Raw genomic sequence first — 18561 nt, forward strand, 5'->3', positions numbered from 1 at the left:
TAATAACCAATAAATGGAAAAAAGTTCAATGAACTTTTTATTGTCCAATATGCCAATTTACCAAAATTGTGTTGCTTAAATATCACACGTCTCCCAAAATAGTTTCGAATCTCAGCCGTCCACGTAGAATAAGACGTAGTAACCACCGTTAAGATCTCTCGCGTTTGCCCCAAAATTTATTAATCGAAGGGCCTAAATCGGCCCAACCAAATCCCCGCCATAACTTCCGAATCCGGCGGCGTGTAGGTCGCCACGTAGCACAATCCGAACCGTGCATAAATTTTCAGTCTATTATTTTCATTTTACTTTATTTTTTTTTGGTCATTTTCGATCTAAACCCTTACTTTCGAAGAATCAAAAGAAACCCTAGCTCTCGTACCTCTGTCGCGGTAAAAATAAAGAAGGAACAGAAGTATCAAAATTATCGAAAATTAATTTCGGAAATCGACGAATCTATTAGGGTTTCAAATCAGAAGGCCAGATTCAAAGCCTGGTATATGTTTATTGTTTGTGATCTTCACGATTTTGCGAGGAATCGGTTTTTCGGCTTCATGTCGGTTCAGGTACGTATGTGAATTTCATTTCATTTTATAAATTTATGGTAGAGTCGTTCGATTTTGTTTGAGGATTGATCTGAATTCGTGGGAATGGGGTTTGATCGTTTATTTTTGTGTCGTCCTGGGGATTTTTTTGGTGATTTTTGGTGCGGTTTTGGTGTGACAGATCTGAAAAATGCGTAGGGGCATGTATGATGGAATGTGAAAATTGGGGGTTTTCGGTTTGGGTGTTTGGATTGAGGAAAGGTTGATGGAAAATAGAGTAGAAAACTCTGATGATGGCGCTGCAATTCCCAAAAAATCTAGATCGTTGGATCTTAATAGTTTGTATCAATATAGGCTAACGAAAGAGGGTCAGAATAAGAATTTGAAGAGGAAGAATAGTAGTTCCGAGGACGGTGATGAAAGGAGGAACAAGAAGAAGAAGAGTAGGAAAGAGGTGTCTCTGAGTACTTTCAAAGACGTTAATGATAGAAGTGTAAAGAGTGTGGATGACGTGTATAGCAGTCGGTTGAGTTCTAGTTCCCACGATACAAAGGAATCAAAGTCGGGTTTGAGTCAGAAATTGAACAGCTATACTGCCTCTCTCAGTATAAATGATAATGCCTTTCGGATCCCGAAGCGTAAGCGGGGTTTTGTGGGGCGGAAAAAAATTGAAGGTGGTCAAGTGTTGAAGCCGGTGGGCAAGTCTAGTAGTAAAGTGGCTCTTGTTGATCAGATAGCCAAGTTAAGTCCTGATGATTCTGGCACCCAGGTTGAGTCTTCTAAAGTTAGACGAAAGCAAGGTTTTGATGAATCTAAGGAAAATAGAAATAGTGAGTCAAATTTGGCTGGGAACTTGAAAGAAGAAGGACCTGCTGGCCATTTGGTTGTAAACAATGGTAATTCGTCTTTGAAGAGGTCACAAAGAAATCGTAGAAAAAGGAAAGATTTGGCATCGGGTAGTAAAAGTGTAGTGAAGGAGGCTGTGTCTTTGGTTGATAATTCTTCTAGGATATCTGATGATTCACGAGAAGATGATGAAGAGAATCTTGAAGAGAATGCAGCGAGGATGCTATCATCTCGGTTTGATCCAAGCTGTACTGGGTTTTCTTCAAATGGCAAGGCTTCTGCATTGCAATCTGCAAATGGGTTGTCTTTTTGGTTATCTTCAGGTCAGGATTTTGTTGGTCGTGGGTCTAAGTCTTTATCTGGGTCAGAATCTGCATCAGTTGATGCTGCTCTGAGAGTACTGAGACCAAGGATTCAGCACAAAGAGAAGGGACACTCAAGAAAAAGGCGCCACTTTTATGAAATCGTCTTTAGGGACTTGGATCCTTATTGGGTATTGAACCGACGAATCAAGGTCTTTTGGCCTTTGGACCAGAGTTGGTATTATGGTGTTGTGAACGAGTATGACAAAGAAGGGAAGCTTCATCATGTCAAATATGATGATCGTGATGAAGAATGGATTAACCTCCAAAATGAGAGGTTCAAACTTTTGCTGCTCCCTGGTGAAGTTCCTGGTAAGGCAGGGAGGAAAAAATCAGCTATGAGAAATAAAAGTGTTGATGAGGGAAAAAGAAGCTTGAAGATCAACAAAAAAAAGGAAAAGAGAGACTTTACTGCCGAGGATGATAGTTGTTTAGGCAGCTATATGGACTCAGAACCCATCATCTCATGGTTGGCTCGATCTACTCGTCGCATCAAATCATCTCCTTCATGTGCTACAAAGAAACAGAAGACGTCTGGTGCATCTTTGCAGTCTTTGTCAGCAGGTTTGTCTGATGAAGTTGTCAATCTACATGGTTGTTTGGACAAGGGTTTGTCGAGAAAAAGTAAGTTATCTAGCAAGTCTGAATTGCCAGACAGATTAACTGACAGTGGAAGGCTAGAGAGGTCTGCCACTGGCACTACCTGCCCTGAAGAGAGCAAACTGCCTATTGTTTATTTTAGGCGGCGGTTCCGCAAGACAGGCCCAGAATTGTCTCATATATCCAGGAACAATCCTGTCTGTAGAAGTGCACCTGGTTCTGTTGCTTCTTGCCGTATTGTTGATGAAATTGGGGATTTTGAAGAGCATGATGTTTCACTTGGAAGGTTGGACTCTGATTTGCCTTTGTGGTCAACTGACAATGTAGGGTCGTTAGATTTTTCTCTTTCATTGATAAAATCAGGGCAAATCAGGTTTGAGTTGAACTTACCAGTGCGGTTGGTCCTGAATGACTCATTTGGAGCGGAGAACTTTTGGTTATTCAGAGCTATATTTCTGCTTCAGCATGGTATGGTGATGATCATGTGGCCAAAGGTTCAATTGGAGATGCTTTTCATTGATAATGTAGTTGGATTGAGATTTCTCTTGTTTGAAGGTTGCTTCAAGCAGGCTGTAGCCTTTGTTTTCCTGGTCCTGAGAGTATTTTATCGGCCTAAGGAACAGGGGACATATGTAGATTCACAATTGCCAGTAACTTCAATTAGGTTCAAATTCTCATGTGTTCAAGATCTTAGGAAGCAGCTTGTGTTTGCATTCTACAACTTCTCTGAATTGAAGAATTCGAAGTGGGTGTACCTAGATTGTAAACTTAAGAGGCATTGTTTACTTACCAGGCAACTACCTCTGTCAGAATGCACTTATGATAATATTCATGCATTTCAAAACGGAAGAAATCAGTTACCTATCACTTCTGCTTGTGGGCGGCCCTCCTCTGTCAAGGTATTTCTTTTGCTTTTCCCTGAATTTAGTTTGTGGGTTCTTCTTATGTTTCCAACAATATGCCCCTTTCCTCTTCAAGTAGTTAATTACCTCTATGCTTGATTTATAACTTAAGAGTAAGGGTGGCAATTTCGGGTTTATGCATCGGGTGGGTTCGTGTCGTGTCTAGTCTTAGGTATATGATTATATGGGTTGATCCGAACACAATCTATTTAATTAATCAAGTCAGTCCTGTCAACTCTAACATGACCTGTTTAACTAAACAGGTGACCCATGCAATCCATCAACCTACAAAATTATTAGATCTAAACCCAAGACTTTATATCAATTTTGATATTTTTCTCAGTATATTTGATGGTAAATAGTGAGGAATCATTAGGGAATAAAAAAAACATATTTGTTAAAAAAAGCATCAACTTCCAAGTAAATTAAAGTAACTCAGGTTTAGAAACACAATTGGTAGACAGACCATACCACATGTATTGAATATATTTGATTTAACAATTTTTTTTCCACAAATCCATGGAGAACCCACAAAACGTAAAAGTCTCACAAGCAAGTAGGGCTATATTCGAGTCAAGTCGAGCTGAGTATTAGATTTCTTGGCTCAGCTGAACCATATAGGTGTTCAAACTCGGCTTAGACTCAAGCTGAGTTTTGAACAACTGTTTGTACTCGGCTCACCAAACCCCTTGTCGAGGTCGAGCTTGAGCTTCAACTCGGCAAGGATACCATGCTGAGCCCTTGTCGAGTACTTGATCGGCTTGGCTTGAAAACTTAGAAACATTGAATTGGTTAAAACCACAAAATCCAAGTATCAAAGAGCCCTTAAAATATTTAGATCCGACACATAACACAAAGTACTCGTTGTCTTAGTACCACCGTTGAAACAATTGAAGAAAACAGGAGGGACAAAACAATCTAACAAATATAATACTATAAATGAAAAAGATAGACTCAGTTGCGAACCTGAATCCCTTGTCATTGTTGGCGGCGGTGCGGCCCTTGGCCTTGCGGTCGAGCAGGCACTTGTGGCCCTTGTCGAGGTGGAGCTTGGTGATGACCACCTTGGAGTGGTCGGAATGACGTAGATGGTGGACCCATTGACCTTCTCGCTAGTGGTCTGCTTGATGTGAATGACCCACTTGCGGTGAATATCATGTATATGAGTAGTTATGGGGGTAGATTGAAGAAATAACATGTAGAACCAAAAGAAAAAAATGAAGATAACAATCGGGGTTTTTGTTTACTTATAAAAAAAAAAAAATGGAAATTAGGGTATTTGTGAAGATAGAAGCTGAGATTGGGATGATTGTGTGGGGCGAGCTTAATTGGTTGGGGTTCATGCCCCATAAAGCGGAGGTCACTAGTTTGAATCACCTCTCCTTGTGCAGAATTGTCAAAAAAAAAAAAAGTTGGAATCCATTGTAAGTGTGAGAATCTGGAGATTATTGAAAAAGTTTTATATATCAAAAAAAAAAAAAAAAAATTATCAAAGGAAATAGAAAGGCTTGAGGATTTTTGGAAGACAAAAAGTTGGGAGCTCAGACAAAAAGCATTGATTTGGACATTGGGAACCACATCAGGCCTGCTAAGGAAGTTAATTCACGGGTTGAAACTTGAAATGCATTTGAGGAGTGCTTTTTTGGCCAACGAATTTACCTTGTTATTGGAACTAGCACTAGGTGTCAATTTTTAGTAAACAGTTGATGGTGTAGTTTCTATTTTCTGCTACAATCTTCTTTTTACAAGGCACGTCTCTTCTGCTGCTCAGAAAAAAAGGTATACCTCTTCACTCCTTGAAATAATAGCTGCCATGATGCCATTTATTGGATTCAAGTGTTGGTGCTCATGTGCCTATAATTTTTTTTTTTGATAGGTATATTCTTGTTGGTGGTCATGTGCCTAAAAAATTACAAAATTATACATTGTCCTTGCATAGGTTTGTAGAGAAAATACTGCAAAAGAATTTTAGGACAGCGTAAGCAATGAGTGTCAAAGGGGTCTTTGCAGTTAGGGGCTTCCTCTTATATACTTCCTTTGTACTTAGGGGCGCCATATGCTTTTAATGATGTGTCGATTAAATCAAAAAAGAAATAGTGTGAATGGCTTTTAATATGTGTGAATCACATGAAAACTGTGTTTCCTTGCCCACTTGCCACATGATGTGCTGCTGGCCTTAGTTGACCATTGTATGTAGCAGATGGTGCATCCTAAGCTTTTTAATTTTGGAGTTTAAACCATTGACTGCTCAAACAGTAAGAACTCCTAACAAACACAATATATTTAAAATAAATTTCTGCAGAGAATCCAAGACGAATTCTTGCTAACAAATTAATTTCTTTGGAGGAATTACTCATAATTGGTGGCGTGCCTCTTATTATGACATAATGAAAAATATATATAATGTATAAACATTTATAAAACTTAAATGCAATTGTGCAAATAATTTTATAGTGGTATACATACTTATAATAATTGTGCTATATACTAATTAATTTAATATAATTAAGTTAGTATATATTATTTTTGTAAATAATGAGTCATGTTACACATCATTCTCCATCCCATCCCTTTTGCAAATCAACCATTTGGATTTCCCACAAATTCAATGGTATTCACCCATTCACTGTATGGAGAAAGATGGGATGGTGATTTATTTTTATTATTATCATAAATAATATATTATAAGGAATAGTAATATTTAAAATAATATAATGTATTAACATATATTTATTAAATATATTACTATAACTAATATATTATAAGTGTATAACATATTGTATATATATGTTCTATATTTTATAGGTTACTCAAGTATTGAGTAACTACTAACTAGTATATAACTTTTTTTTGATAAGTAATGTAAAATTTTATTGAAAAAGCATAAGGCGCCTCTAGTTACACAACCTGTATACACAGGGACTCTCACAAGCCCAAAACCCAAAAAACAGCAAGAGCACTCATAAATCAACCAACCCAAAATGCCCACCAACCCAATACCCACAAGGCATCAAAGCCCAAACCCCTCAAACGCTAACAAGCATGAGCCTTGCCCTTTCCACGCCTAGATGATACTCCCTTCCCATCATAGTTAATGGAGCATTCCAAATTTAGAAGCTCCCCTCTACCCTTAACCTTTTGAGGGCTGTCCTCTATATACTACCTAGTATGTAACTGTTGTTAATATGTTTACTGAAATAGTTATTAAGCGCACCCTTGCCAATTTGCGTGCATACTTCAATCTTTCTTTCCTCTCCCGGCGAGTGTTGCTAACCGTATTGAGAAGCTCCAACGTGATTTCTTATTGGGTGGGCTAGGTGAAGAGTTCAAATATCACTTGATGAGTTGGTCCAAGGTTTGTTCACCAATCTTTGAGGGAGGGTTGGGGTATTCGGAACTTGATAGTGGCGCTATAGGCCGTATTGAGAAGCTCCAACGTGATTTCTTATTTGGTGGGCTAGGTGAAGAGTTCAAATATCACTTGATGAGTTGGTTTAAGGTTTGTTCACCAATCTTTGAGGGAGGGTTGGGGTATTTGGAACTTGATAGTGGCGCTATAGGCTTGAGAGAGAGGCTTGGTGGAGAGTGGTAGTAGAACTCTAAATTTGGCTGTTCATGGGGTGGGTGGTGTTCTCTTGAGCCTTTTGGAGCATTTTTGGTGGGGTTATGGAAGAATATCAGGAAAAGATGGGAGAAAGTTTTGTGTCATATTAGATTTGAGGTGGGAGATGGATCCAAGATTAGATTTTGGCATGATTAGTGATGTGGGGATGTGGCTCTAAAGGAAGCTTTTCCAATTTTATTTGGTATTGCTTGTGCAAATGATGCCTCTGTTGAGGCTTAAGAGTTTTTGGGAGGTTCCAACCAATGGAATGTGAGCTTTGTTAGAGCGGCGCATTCAGGAGGTGTATTTTTTTGCCTCATTTTTCAAGGTGTTGCACTCAGTTAGAGTGAGAAGAGAAGTGAAGATAAGCTATATAACATATAACATACGTATAAATAAAAAAAATAACATACTTATATATAAAAAAATATATATGTATGAGCTAACAAGTTGAACTGAGCTTCTACGAGCTATGTTCAGGAGCATTAATGGAGTTGAGACGAATTTATATGAGTATGTCTCGTTTAATAATCGATCATAATTTTGTGCCCACAAACAACTCATATATTAAATGAATCGAGTCCGAGTCGAGTTTATTTGAGCCGATCTCAATTGGGTTGGTGAACGGACTCTTACAGCCCTACCAGTAAGTATAAACTAAAAACATATTCTATCTTTGTGTGGTTGACAACAAAGCAATAACCCCCCCCCCAAAAAAAGCCTAGTCTTTTTTCAGATAATTAATAAACCAATCTCATTAAAAGCGCAGGGTGCCTCTAAGTACACCGGAAGTAAACAAAATGAACCACCTAACTATCAAGGGCAAAAGCCTAAACTTGTAGCTCATAAAAATATAATTACTTAATTGCCATTAGGCTGAGTTGCGCATTACCCATAAGCCAAAATCAACCTAAAACACAATCTATATTCTCTATCATGTGGTATTCTTGGTGGCATGGGCTTCGTGGTGAGGGAAGAGGAAGGCGGTGTGGGGGCTTGGCCATGAGGTTGACGATGAGATTTTTGTTTGGTTTATGGGAAAAAGGTTAGCGCGCTGATCTGTAGAACTATGGTGGGGGCTTGGCTATGCGTCATAGTAAACTCACCTGCCGGGGCGGTTTTCCTTCTATGCGGGCAGTTCTATTTCCAAAGGCAGGTATCACCAGCCAGAGTCACTGATCTGTAGGATTCTTGAGGCAGATTGTAGATGTTCTTTTAGCGATAGTCATGGAGAGCTAAAAATGGCGAGAAAAGAAAGTGAGGTTTTAGAAAATATAGTGTTCTATACTTACGGTTTTTAAGGGTAAAAATATAGTGAAATTATTCAAGTTAGGCAGGTCAATTGCAGGTTAAATGGGTTGACATGAAATTGACCTGTTTATTAATCGGGTCAACCCGGTTTAACCCGAACCCTATTATACTAAACCACAACCCTCTAATTTCATATTGTGTTCTTGTCGGAGTTTGCGGGTCGTGTCAAAGATTGTGAGCCCTAATGCTATCTATTGCCTTCTCTCTCTCTGTCTCTCTTTTGGGATGAATGATTTTTTATAACACCACAAACAATTACTATTGTCTTTTCTCCTTATGCATTTAATTTCAAATGATCACTTCTTCACCAGCAGGTAGAGTGCCAGTAAGCTTAATAATAAAGCAAAGAGACTAGTATTATCTTTGTTGATATGGCCTTGTTACGCATTTAAGTGTGGGTATTTTTCTATAATGTGGTTTATGATTTGTATTAACTTCTGTAAATTTTTCCACCAACCAGGCATTATTGAAGAGTTCTAGGCAGGGCATAAGTGTCATGGGTCTTGCCAGAGATTGCACCTATGTGAATGTGAGTCAGCCTTCATCTAATTCCAATGAGATGCACAAGAAACTTACTCCATTTGCTCTTTGTTTCGCTGCTGCACCTACTTTCTTTCTTAGTTTGCATCTGAAGCTGCTTATGGAATATAGTGTGGCTCATATCAGTTTCCGGGACCATGATTCAGTAGAGAATTTAGGGAACTCTGCGAGATTCATGGTGGATGACTGTTCTAGTGTGGAGGACTGCACTAAGGATGTTGTCGGGAATAATTTGAAGTCCTTGTCTAAGGAAATTGCTTTTGATGGCTGGCTTTCTTGTGCTAAATCAGAGGACAGAGATTTGATAAAGTCCTCCTTGAAGTACAAAGATGTTGATCTTAGTGTTGCTGGAACTTCTGCGGTTTTGCAGGATTCTGAAAAGGTTGGGACTGATGCTACCGTCCAGGTGCAGAAGTGGCAAAGCCACCATTCAGAGGCTGAGCAATGTGCTTTGTTGCGAAGACCGTCAGTTGACAGAGATAAGGCTGATACCAGTTCCCATTCTTTTCTGAATGGTCTCAGTATTGAAATTCCAGCATTTAATAAATTTGAGAAGCCCGAAGATGGGGGGGAGTTGCACAGTGCTCAACATTCTGAGGATGGGGAGTTACACAGTGCTCAACATTCTACGGATGTGTCTTGGAATATGAGTGGTGGCATCATCCCCAGCCCCAACCCCACTGCTCCCAGGAGTACATGGCATCGAAATAAAAATAATTTGTCATCATTTGGATACCTCTCTCATGGTTGGTTAGATGGGAAGGCGGACATCTTCCAAAATGGTTTTGGCAATGGGCCCAAAAAGCCACGAACTCAGGTTTCATACTCGTTGCCACTCGGAGGTTTTGATGTTAACTCAAAGCATAGAAGTCATCACCAGAAAGCACTTTTTCAGAAACGTATTAGGAGGGCTAATGAGAAGAGATCATCAGATGTTTCTAGAGGCTCTCAAAAAAACTTGGAGTTGTTATCTTGTGATGCAAATGTGTTGATCACACTTGGTGACAAAGGGTGGAGAGAATGTGGGGCACAAGTTGTATTAGAGATTTTTGATCATAATGAGTGGAAGCTTGCTGTAAAAGTTTCAGGAATTACAAAGTATTCATACAAGGCACATCAGTTTTTGCAGCCTGGTTCAACAAACCGTTACACTCATGCCATGCTGTGGAAAGGAGGTAAAGATTGGACCTTGGAGTTTCCAGATAGGAGTCAGTGGGCTCTTTTCAAGGAGATGCATGAAGAATGTTATAATCGGAATATTCGTGCTGCTTCCATTAAAAACATTCCCATTCCTGGGGTTCGCTTGATAGAGGAAAATGATGATAGTGGAACAGAAATAGCATTTGTTCGCAGTTCTAAGTACTTGCGGCAGGTTGAAACAGATATTGAGATAGCTTTGGATCCATCGCGTGTATTATATGACATGGACAGTGATGACGAGCAGTGGATTTCGGACAATCCAAATTCCTCTGAAGTTGACAACTGCAGCTTGGGAAAGATTGCTGATGAGATGTTTGAAAGGACAATGGACATGTTTGAGAAGTCTGCATATGCTCAAGAGTGTGATCAGTTTACATCTGATGAAATAGAGGACCTCATGGATGGAGTTGGGCCCCTGGGTGTAATTAAAACCATTTACGAGTATTGGCGGCAAAAAAGGCAAAAGAGGGGTACGGCTCTAGTCCGACATCTTCAGGTATCTCCTGAATAGCTTTCCTATCATTTGTGATGATTATTTTTTGGTACCATCTGACATAAGCTAATTTGGTGGTATGTCTTACCCTAGGTGGTAGTGTACATGAATTATCAAAGGAACTCTGGCTTCTGCTGTGACAATGTTGATTTTGTTTACTTTCATTTGATGACTGTTTTGCAATTTTTAACACTTCTTATTGGGTTTTGTTGTTAAAAAAAGAAGAAGGCAATACATAATGATGTATGCGTAACACACACACGCACACACACACACATGTTTGTGTACACCGACAAAATGAAATAAAGTAAAATATTAGCCACTAATATTTGAGAAAATTTTCAAAAGCAGAAATGCTTCTAAACTTGGAAGTAATTATTCGGAGCATTCAAACACTCATGGAAGCTGGGGGCTTATGAGATGAGCATGAAATTTGCTGAAAATAAGATAAAAGAAGAAGAGATGAAATTTGAATTGAACATCACTGAAGCGTTGGGAGGAATGCATTTTCTGGGTCTCAATTGATGTGCAATTTGAAAAGAAATAATCATTTTTTTTTTATTACTCGTCATATTGCTTACCCTAATGTTGTCTGGTAGGTCTGGTTTTCACATCTTTGAATTCGTCTTAATATAGGTGTACAAAATTCAGTGGTGATTTATTGTTAATTTGGGGGTCATCTACTTTTGTTAGGTTTTGACTTGGCATGCAATTGCTTCCAATTCCTGGTTATTTTGCTTATGTATGTATGATCTGCAAGTTGTTTTTATTTATTTTTTATTTTTTTATTTTTTTCACTTCACCATATCGCAATGCTCATTTTATTGTTTTTCAGCCACCACTTTGGGAAACGTATCAACAAGAAGTGAAGGAATGGGAGCTAGCTATGACCAAAATCAATGCCAACCTCCCAATGGGATGTCAGGAGAAGGCTGCACCAATTGAAAAGCCACCCATGTTTGCCTTCTGTATGAAACCACGGGGATTGGAAGTTCCCAACAAGGGGTCAAAACAAAGGTCGCAGAGGAAATTTGGAGTTTCTGGGCAAAGCAATGCCATTGGCGGAGATCAGGATGGTTTTCTTGCTTTTGGTAACTGTCTTTATACTTGTACATATTTACTATTACTATTTTAACTAATTTTTTTTTTGTGAACCTTTTTCTTATTTGGTTTTATCTGTTGCCTCAGGAAGAAGATTGAATGGGTTTGCTTTTGCGGATGACAAAGTTTTATACCCGGGCCACAGCTATGAATCTTTAGATGATTCTTCCCCTTTGCCTCAGGCATCACCAAGGATATTTTCGCCACGGGATGCAGGCAGCAGAGGAATTTTGTCTATGAGCACTGATGGGTTTGATAGGAATCATATCCCAAAACTTCAGAGAAATAAGTCAAAGAAATTTGGGGCATTTGTATCTCCTAATGACCAGCAGATGGTGATTTCATACAATCAGAAAATGATGGACAAGAGAAATGGGCACCATCGATGGAATTTAGGACAATCTGAGTGGCCAAGACGGCAGCATTATCACTTAGATGGGTCTCAGAGGCACGTCCTCGACCAGTTGGATGGTTCTGATCTTGACGAGTTCAGGTTGCGTGACGCATCTGGTGCTGCGCAGCATGCTATTAACATGGCTAAGCTGAAGAGAGAGAAGGCTCAGAGGTTGCTTTACAGAGCGGATCTAGCCATTCACAAGGCTGTGGTTGCTCTTATGACTGCTGAAGCTATGAAAGCTTCTTCAGAGGATTTAACTGGTGATGGGTAGAATGGCCAAACGAGAATCTTTTGGATAAAGGGCTGTGTAAATTCACCAATTCCTGAAGCCTGCCGTTTGCGTTGTGTTTTTACTGGAATCGATCTTGGTTTATACTTCTTCAATGGTGGTCGCCCTTTCTCATTCTCATTATTCACAGAATGATGATGAAGCTGTGAGCAGTGAAAGAGGAGTTGCTGCTTCAACAATGTGATTTCCGAGTTCCTCCCACAAAAGTTTTTTTTTGCCAGCATGAATTCTACTCGGCTCAGTGCAATTGTTGTACTGATCCTTTGCAGGTTATAGGGGCTTATGGAATTTTTGGCTGCAAGTCTTCTATGTACAGAAATTTTTTCCCCTTCCCCCCACCTCTTTTTTTTTTCTGCTTGGGTTCTTGCCCCCTTCCCCTTGACCTCAGTTGAAGTGTTCGATAATTAAAGGAGCATTTGGTGCAAATGGTACAACACTATATATATATATCAACCAATGAATCACACTTTACTGCCTAATTAAAGGGGAAAAAATGATTAATGCAAATTTAAATCCATCAATTACTTTGCAAAGTCTTAAAGGTAAAACATAAAATTTCCTCTCAACCCACGGCTAGTTTTTCGTTGAAGTTTAAAGATCATTTTTATTACTTTTAAAAATAAAACTATGCCAGATTATTAAAAAAAAAAAAAACGATATGTATTTTAAGGTAATACGACTTTAATTTTTTAATTGTTAACGTTTAAAAGTTGATTTTTATTGTTATGTCAATTCAGTTGTATATAGTTTTTTTTTTTTTTTTTTGGCCTGGGCTACAGCTGGCCTGCACTGTCAACGGTAACAGGCAGCTTGCACCATGATTCCTTCCTTTTGAAGGCATTGAAAAAAAAAGAGGTAAACTTCATTTAATCATAATTTCCTACAAACTATCACCTCAATGATAATTTACTTTTCAAACTATCAATTGTGACAATTTATTCCAAAACTATCAAAACAATAACAATTTATCTCCAATTTTAACAAAATGACAAAATTACCATTACTAAAATAAAAACAAAAAAAATTAAAATTTATAAAAAATAAATAAAAATCAAAGCAGGGATGCTGGACCACCCCTGGATGGTGGCCGGACCACCCCTAGGTAACTCGGGATGATCCGGCCACCCACCAGGGGGTGGATCGGCCACCCCCGTCTCATTAATGGGGTGGCCGGCCAGGGGTTGCTCGGCCACCCCCAAGATGTTAATGGACCTAAGCTGTTTTCAGGGGTGGCCGGCCACCCCCGAGGTGTTTTTGGGGAATAGCAGAGCCACCCCATGTACCTGTCACCCATGGGGTGGTTCTCGAGCCACGCTTGTTTTTTTTGAACCTTTATTTATTTATTTAATTTTAAATTTTAAATTTTAAATATATTTAATTGTTTTTTTTTTTTAAAAAATTTTTAGGTGTATTTTTGTTTTATTGAAAATTTTATATGAGTAATTTTGTCATTTTGCTAGCATTATGGGGTAAATTGTCATTGTTTTGGTAGTTTGAGAGTAAATTGTTGTCATTGATAGTTTGGGCAGTACATTGTCATTGAGATGATAGTTTAAGGGGGTTAAAGTGGACTTTAGTCACTTTACCAAAAAAGAAACAAAAAAGAAAATGGAGAGTTCTTTTTTTAAGGGTTAAATACTATTCCAGTACCTGTGGTTTGCACCAAAATCAAATAGCCACTTGTGTTTTCAAAAATATCACAAATGGTACCTGTGGTAAGCCAATAAACTCACTTGGTACATTTGTCAAGATTTCGTTAAGTTTTTAACGGAACACCACGTCACCCTTACACGTGGCCGCCACATGGCGTGGTACCTGAGTTCTTGGGTGCCACGTCATATATATATATATATCCAAAAAAACAAACAAAACCAAAACCAAAAAAAGAAAAATGAGAAGAAAGAAGAAAGACTCTAGGGTGGCCGAATCACCCCATAGGGGGTGCCCAGCCACCTCTTTTAGCCTGGGGGTGGCTCTTAGGCCTGAACCACTCCAAATCGGCCACATGGGGGTGGTTCATGGCCAAGGGGATGGTTTGGCCACCCCCAGACGGCCGGTCAAAAGGGGTGGCCGGGCACCCACTATGGGGTGGTTCGGCCACCCCAATGTCTTTTTTTTTTTAAATGGCATGACACCTAAAAATTCAAATATCACGTCACATGTAAGGGTAACATGATGTTCCGTTAAAAAACTTAACTGAATCTTGACAGAGATACCAAATTAGTTTATTAGCTTATCATATATATACCATTTGTAATATTTTTAAAAATTCAAATGGTCATTTGGTTTTGGTGCAAACCCGAGAACCCGAATAGTATTTAACCTTTTTTTAAAAGCAAGTAGTCGGTGGGTGGTCGAAAACTGTGGTGAGTGCAAGCAAGGCAGAAAGAAATGGGAGAAAGAGTGAAGTGGTCGGATCTTCCGACGGAACTATTGACGATGATCGGGAGGAGCCTCGACACCCGCATCGATGTTCTCCGATTTCGCAGCATCTGTAGCTCGTGGCGTTCCTCTATCCCTCCCTTTTCCGCCAACCCTCCTCGCTTTCCTCTCCAATTCCCCGACCCCAACACTGCAACCTTGACTGAGCCTCCGCGATGGCCACCACGACTAGCTTTTCTCTTCCAAACTACTCTCTATTACATTCAAACGCTCAATCCTTCAACTTCTTCTTCTACTTTGTCTAACAAGGGCTGGTTGATGAAGGTTGACGAGTCAAATTCGGGCAAGCTGCGTTTTGTAAACCCAGTACTCGACAGCCGCACAAGGTACACCATTACTAGACCCAAGACCTTGAATTTATTGAACTTTCGTGTCGTTGAATTTGGTAAAGCCTATACGCTTCAATTCCAACTTCCCCGTAAAAGACGATATGTCCCTTTTCCTTGTGTGGAAAAATTGGTGGTGTTTCCGAATTCAGCATGGACAAATGTAGACGAGTGTTCAATTCTCATGATCTTTGTTGACGGAAAATTGGGTTTTGCAAAACGTGGGGATAAAAAGTGGACCCTTGTAGGTGAAAGCTCTAGTTATGATGATATTATTGTTTACAAAGGCCAATTCTATGCCGTTGATAGGGTGGGAATAGTTTGGTGGATCGAATGTTCATCCTTGAAACTGGTACAGTTTTCGCCTCTGTGTGGGCTGGGTAGCCAGAAGCATTTGGTGGTGTCGTGTGGAGCTCTATATGTTGTTGATAAATACAATGACATTGATGATGATAGAAAGGTAGTTGGCTTTAAAGTGTATAAGCTGGATGAAGAATTGGGTCAATGGGTTTTGGTGAAAAGCTTGGGCGACCAAGTGTTTGTTTTGGGTGCCGATTGTTCTTTCTCTGTTTCGGCTCGAGGATGTTCTGGATATACAGGGGATTGCATTCTCTTTATTGATCATCGAGATGAAACACTAGTGTTCAATCTAAAGGATCACAGCATTCATGATCATTTTGGACTTTTCTGGCCTCCCGATCATACTGGCCTCCCCCAAGCTGATGGATGGGTGTTTGATTGTGAGTATACATGGTAGCTAAATCGGCTAAAAACCACGCCTCATGAAGCAGAGGTCACGAGTTCAAATCTCTCATTTCGGTTTAGGACAAAATTTACTTATATATAAATAATCTGTGTTGGATTTGACTGTGATAGTGTTTTGAACTTTTTTCCCCTAGGGATAGAATTTCCTTATGTTTGTTTGGGATGGTATTTCCTGAATTCATCAATCTCGTTGTCTTTTATCGGCGTGTTTACTTTGTTATGATATGCCCTTCTCTCTTTCTCTCTTTCTTGTAACACATCTCCTTTTTGTAACACATTGTTTGATAATTGCTACTTATTCACAAAACAATCCATGATGGTGGTTGGTATGATTACAATTTCAAAGATCAATTATCCATGTTAAATAAAAGTAAGATTATAGCTTGCTTACAACTTGGACTGGCTAGTATCTTGTAGAAGGTCCAAGTTATTTACAGATTGAACAAAGTTTTGTTCCAAATTTGATCCAAAAATGCATGCATGTCAGCATAATAGAGTAGGTTGTAAAAAATTCATCTGACCCAATTCCTAGGAATGTTTAACGTATTTTGAATGCCGTCTACACAAAGTAATTACAGTCGATAAGCAAGCCCTTAATTTCAAGTCACAAAAGTCTATGATATTGAGGATCTTTCTCCCTTGTGGCAACATTCCATTTTGGAGAAACTTTAAATGGATGAAAAAATCGAACCCTTTGGGTTTAGACGACCCTTGACTATCATACTTGTGAATTATAGACAACATAAGAAAGAAGTACCCCCTATTTTGTCACTGTTTTACTTCTATTTTCCGTAAGATTAAATTTACTTCTTCGTATTAGTGTAACCTTTTGGGATAAGTGGTAATTTAACATCTAGTGTGCATTGGATGCAAGCTAAGGGTGCCATGTTTGTAATTGAGGATGCTTGGCATCGGCTTGCAACTTGTGCCTGTGGCACCCCCGATTTGTGTCGTGCGCACATGATAGTGTTGTACTGTTGTATGTGTAAGAAGAATGGGGAGTCTATTGATCATATTCTTCTTCATTTTTTTTTAATTTTTATAAATAATTAATTTCATTGATAAGCATATAGGGGTGCAACCCTTATACACATAATGTATATGAAGAGAGTTCCCTTTACATACTAAAAGAAGAACAAAAATCGACAATTTTAATGAAGTTAGAATATTGAGAAATATTACACGCCCATGTCCAACTAAAAAGCAATTTGACAAGGATGTTCTTCAGCTCTTCATTTGTCTTCTCACGATCTTTAAAATATGTTGCAATTTGCTCTCTCTATATGCTCCATATTAACACAATAGGCTATCCTCCACACATTTGGAAGTTAACTCCATAATTACCTATATGCATTTTCACCCATAGTTAAAGGATAGGCTTAAGATGAATTGTAAACTCGTACATCCTGAATTACCTATGCATGATTCTGGCAAGTAGAATCGTTTATCCTTGATTTTACGCTCTTCAGAGGTAAGTCCGAAGGGCCCTACATACCTCATAAAAAGAAAAGGAATAAAACATAAAATTTCATTGAGAAGTGCCATCTTCCAAATTCAATGGTAATTTTTAAAAACAAGAGAAAAAGACCCATATCTTCCAAAAACAAGAGAGAATATATTATTATATTATTTAAAATTTGTAAATAAATGAGAATTGATAGCAATAAAACAAAATTTGGAATATATGGGTCTTCCTGACGACAGTAGAAGAAGGAAGAAATGGGAGTGAGAGTGGAGTGGTTGGATCTTCCGAAGGAACTATTGCTAACGATCGTCAAAACAGGCCATGTTGGTGGTTAGTATGATTACAGCCTCAAAGTTCAATCATCCATGTTAAATAGAAATAAGATTATAGCTTGATTACGAGTTGGATCTTACTACATTAATCCAGTACTCCGGACTCATTTACTGATTTGGGGGTGGAATGCCAGCTACACAAAATATGATCAAGTTCTAGTTGGTAATTTGATTGAGAGTGATGGTGTTTATAAAAAGGAAAGGATTGAATTGAAATTAGTTATCCACTTAGGGTAGGAGTGACCACATACAAAGTTATTAATTAAATTCCTCAATGACCTCTGTTTAACCTAATGAACATCTTTTATAGAAGGATCCTTTATTGAAACACCTAATGAATATCAAATACTAGATAACTACCTTATTTGAAAATATCAAATACATAACACATTTTTATGCAGCTTTATTTTATTTTCTTTTTTTTCTTGGTAGGTGATTTATATGAAGTTATTTTTTGGATTTGCTTGTTTCTATATTTGTCAGCCATTCTATGTTTTCATAATATTATGCTAGATCACATTTGCAGCTTGAGGGAGTTGGGTTCTGTTTTGGTGAGCTGTAATTGTCTAGATGAGTGATAGTTGCATTTTCTTAGGGACACCTCTCATGGTAGTGCTTCACGTAATTTGAAGCCTTCTAGCTACAAATCCAAATGGAGAAAGAAAACACACATCGACAGACACAAACAAAAGTTCTTTTATTTTGACATTGCTGGATTGTTATTGTTATGTCCTTTCTATTCTCCCCCTTCTCCCCCCCCCTCTAGTTTTTAATAATTTAGATAGGTTCATTTATTTTACCAACTTACGAATTCGTTTTACTACAGGATATGGGTTCCAGTCTCTTTGACTAAGTGATTGAGCCTGTTGGTTTGTATGTATGGAGGCTCTCTTATTTTCAGGTAATACTTTTAGTAGATGTTACGAGATTTTGAGTATGTAATTGGCTGATTGTGGTATATGGTTTTTGTAAGTGTTAAATATAATGAGTCTAAGGGTGAAATCATGCTTGAAAGGGATGCAAATCAATCAAGATCTAAGTAGT

At 38.6% G+C, this 18561-nt stretch overlaps 2 protein-coding genes across 4 annotated transcripts; both read left to right on the forward strand.

Moving 5' to 3' along the window:
* Positions 1-351: 351 nt before the first annotated feature.
* LOC132191136 (Enhancer of polycomb-like transcription factor protein) lies at positions 352-12537 on the forward strand. Of its 3 annotated transcripts, none has more exons than XM_059606149.2 (5): positions 352-563; positions 724-3249; positions 8628-10403; positions 11236-11491; positions 11589-12537. In XM_059606149.2, exons 2-5 carry the CDS (start codon positions 808-810, stop codon positions 12167-12169), a joined length of 5055 nt encoding a protein of 1684 aa, XP_059462132.1. In that variant the 5' UTR covers positions 352-563; positions 724-807; the 3' UTR covers positions 12170-12537. The 3 variants fall into 3 exon arrangements, with proteins under 3 accessions (XP_059462132.1, XP_059462134.1, XP_059462133.1); XM_059606151.2 differs by having other exon boundaries at positions 11593-11685; XM_059606150.2 differs by lacking the exon at positions 352-563 and having other exon boundaries at positions 583-3249.
* Positions 12538-14548: 2011 nt separating this feature from the next.
* Positions 14549-16032, forward strand: LOC132189961 (putative F-box protein At1g65770). The gene has a single exon (XM_059604819.2). The coding sequence runs from the start codon at positions 14579-14581 to the stop codon at positions 15710-15712; it is 1134 nt and encodes a 377-aa protein (XP_059460802.2). The 5' UTR covers positions 14549-14578; the 3' UTR covers positions 15713-16032.
* Positions 16033-18561: the final 2529 nt, after the last annotated feature.

Source organism: Corylus avellana, chromosome 9 (assembly GCF_965113065.1).
Source record: "Corylus avellana chromosome 9, dhCorAvel1.hap1.2, whole genome shotgun sequence".
NCBI classification, from domain to species: Eukaryota; Viridiplantae; Streptophyta; class Magnoliopsida; order Fagales; family Betulaceae; genus Corylus; species Corylus avellana.

Bases quoted from the DNA above. Each gene is read 5' to 3' on its own strand.
- LOC132191136 (XM_059606149.2), top strand. From the start codon at position 808: ATGGAAAATAGAGTAGAAAACTCTGATGATGGCGCTGCAATTCCCAAA. The intron at 3,250-8,627 runs GTATTTCTTTTG...TCCACCAACCAG, and splicing joins GGCGGCCCTCCTCTGTCAAG to GCATTATTGAAGAGTTCTAG. The intron at 10,404-11,235 runs GTATCTCCTGAA...ATTGTTTTTCAG, and splicing joins CTCTAGTCCGACATCTTCAG to CCACCACTTTGGGAAACGTA.
- LOC132189961 (XM_059604819.2), top strand. From the start codon at position 14,579: ATGGGAGAAAGAGTGAAGTGGTCGGATCTTCCGACGGAACTATTGACG.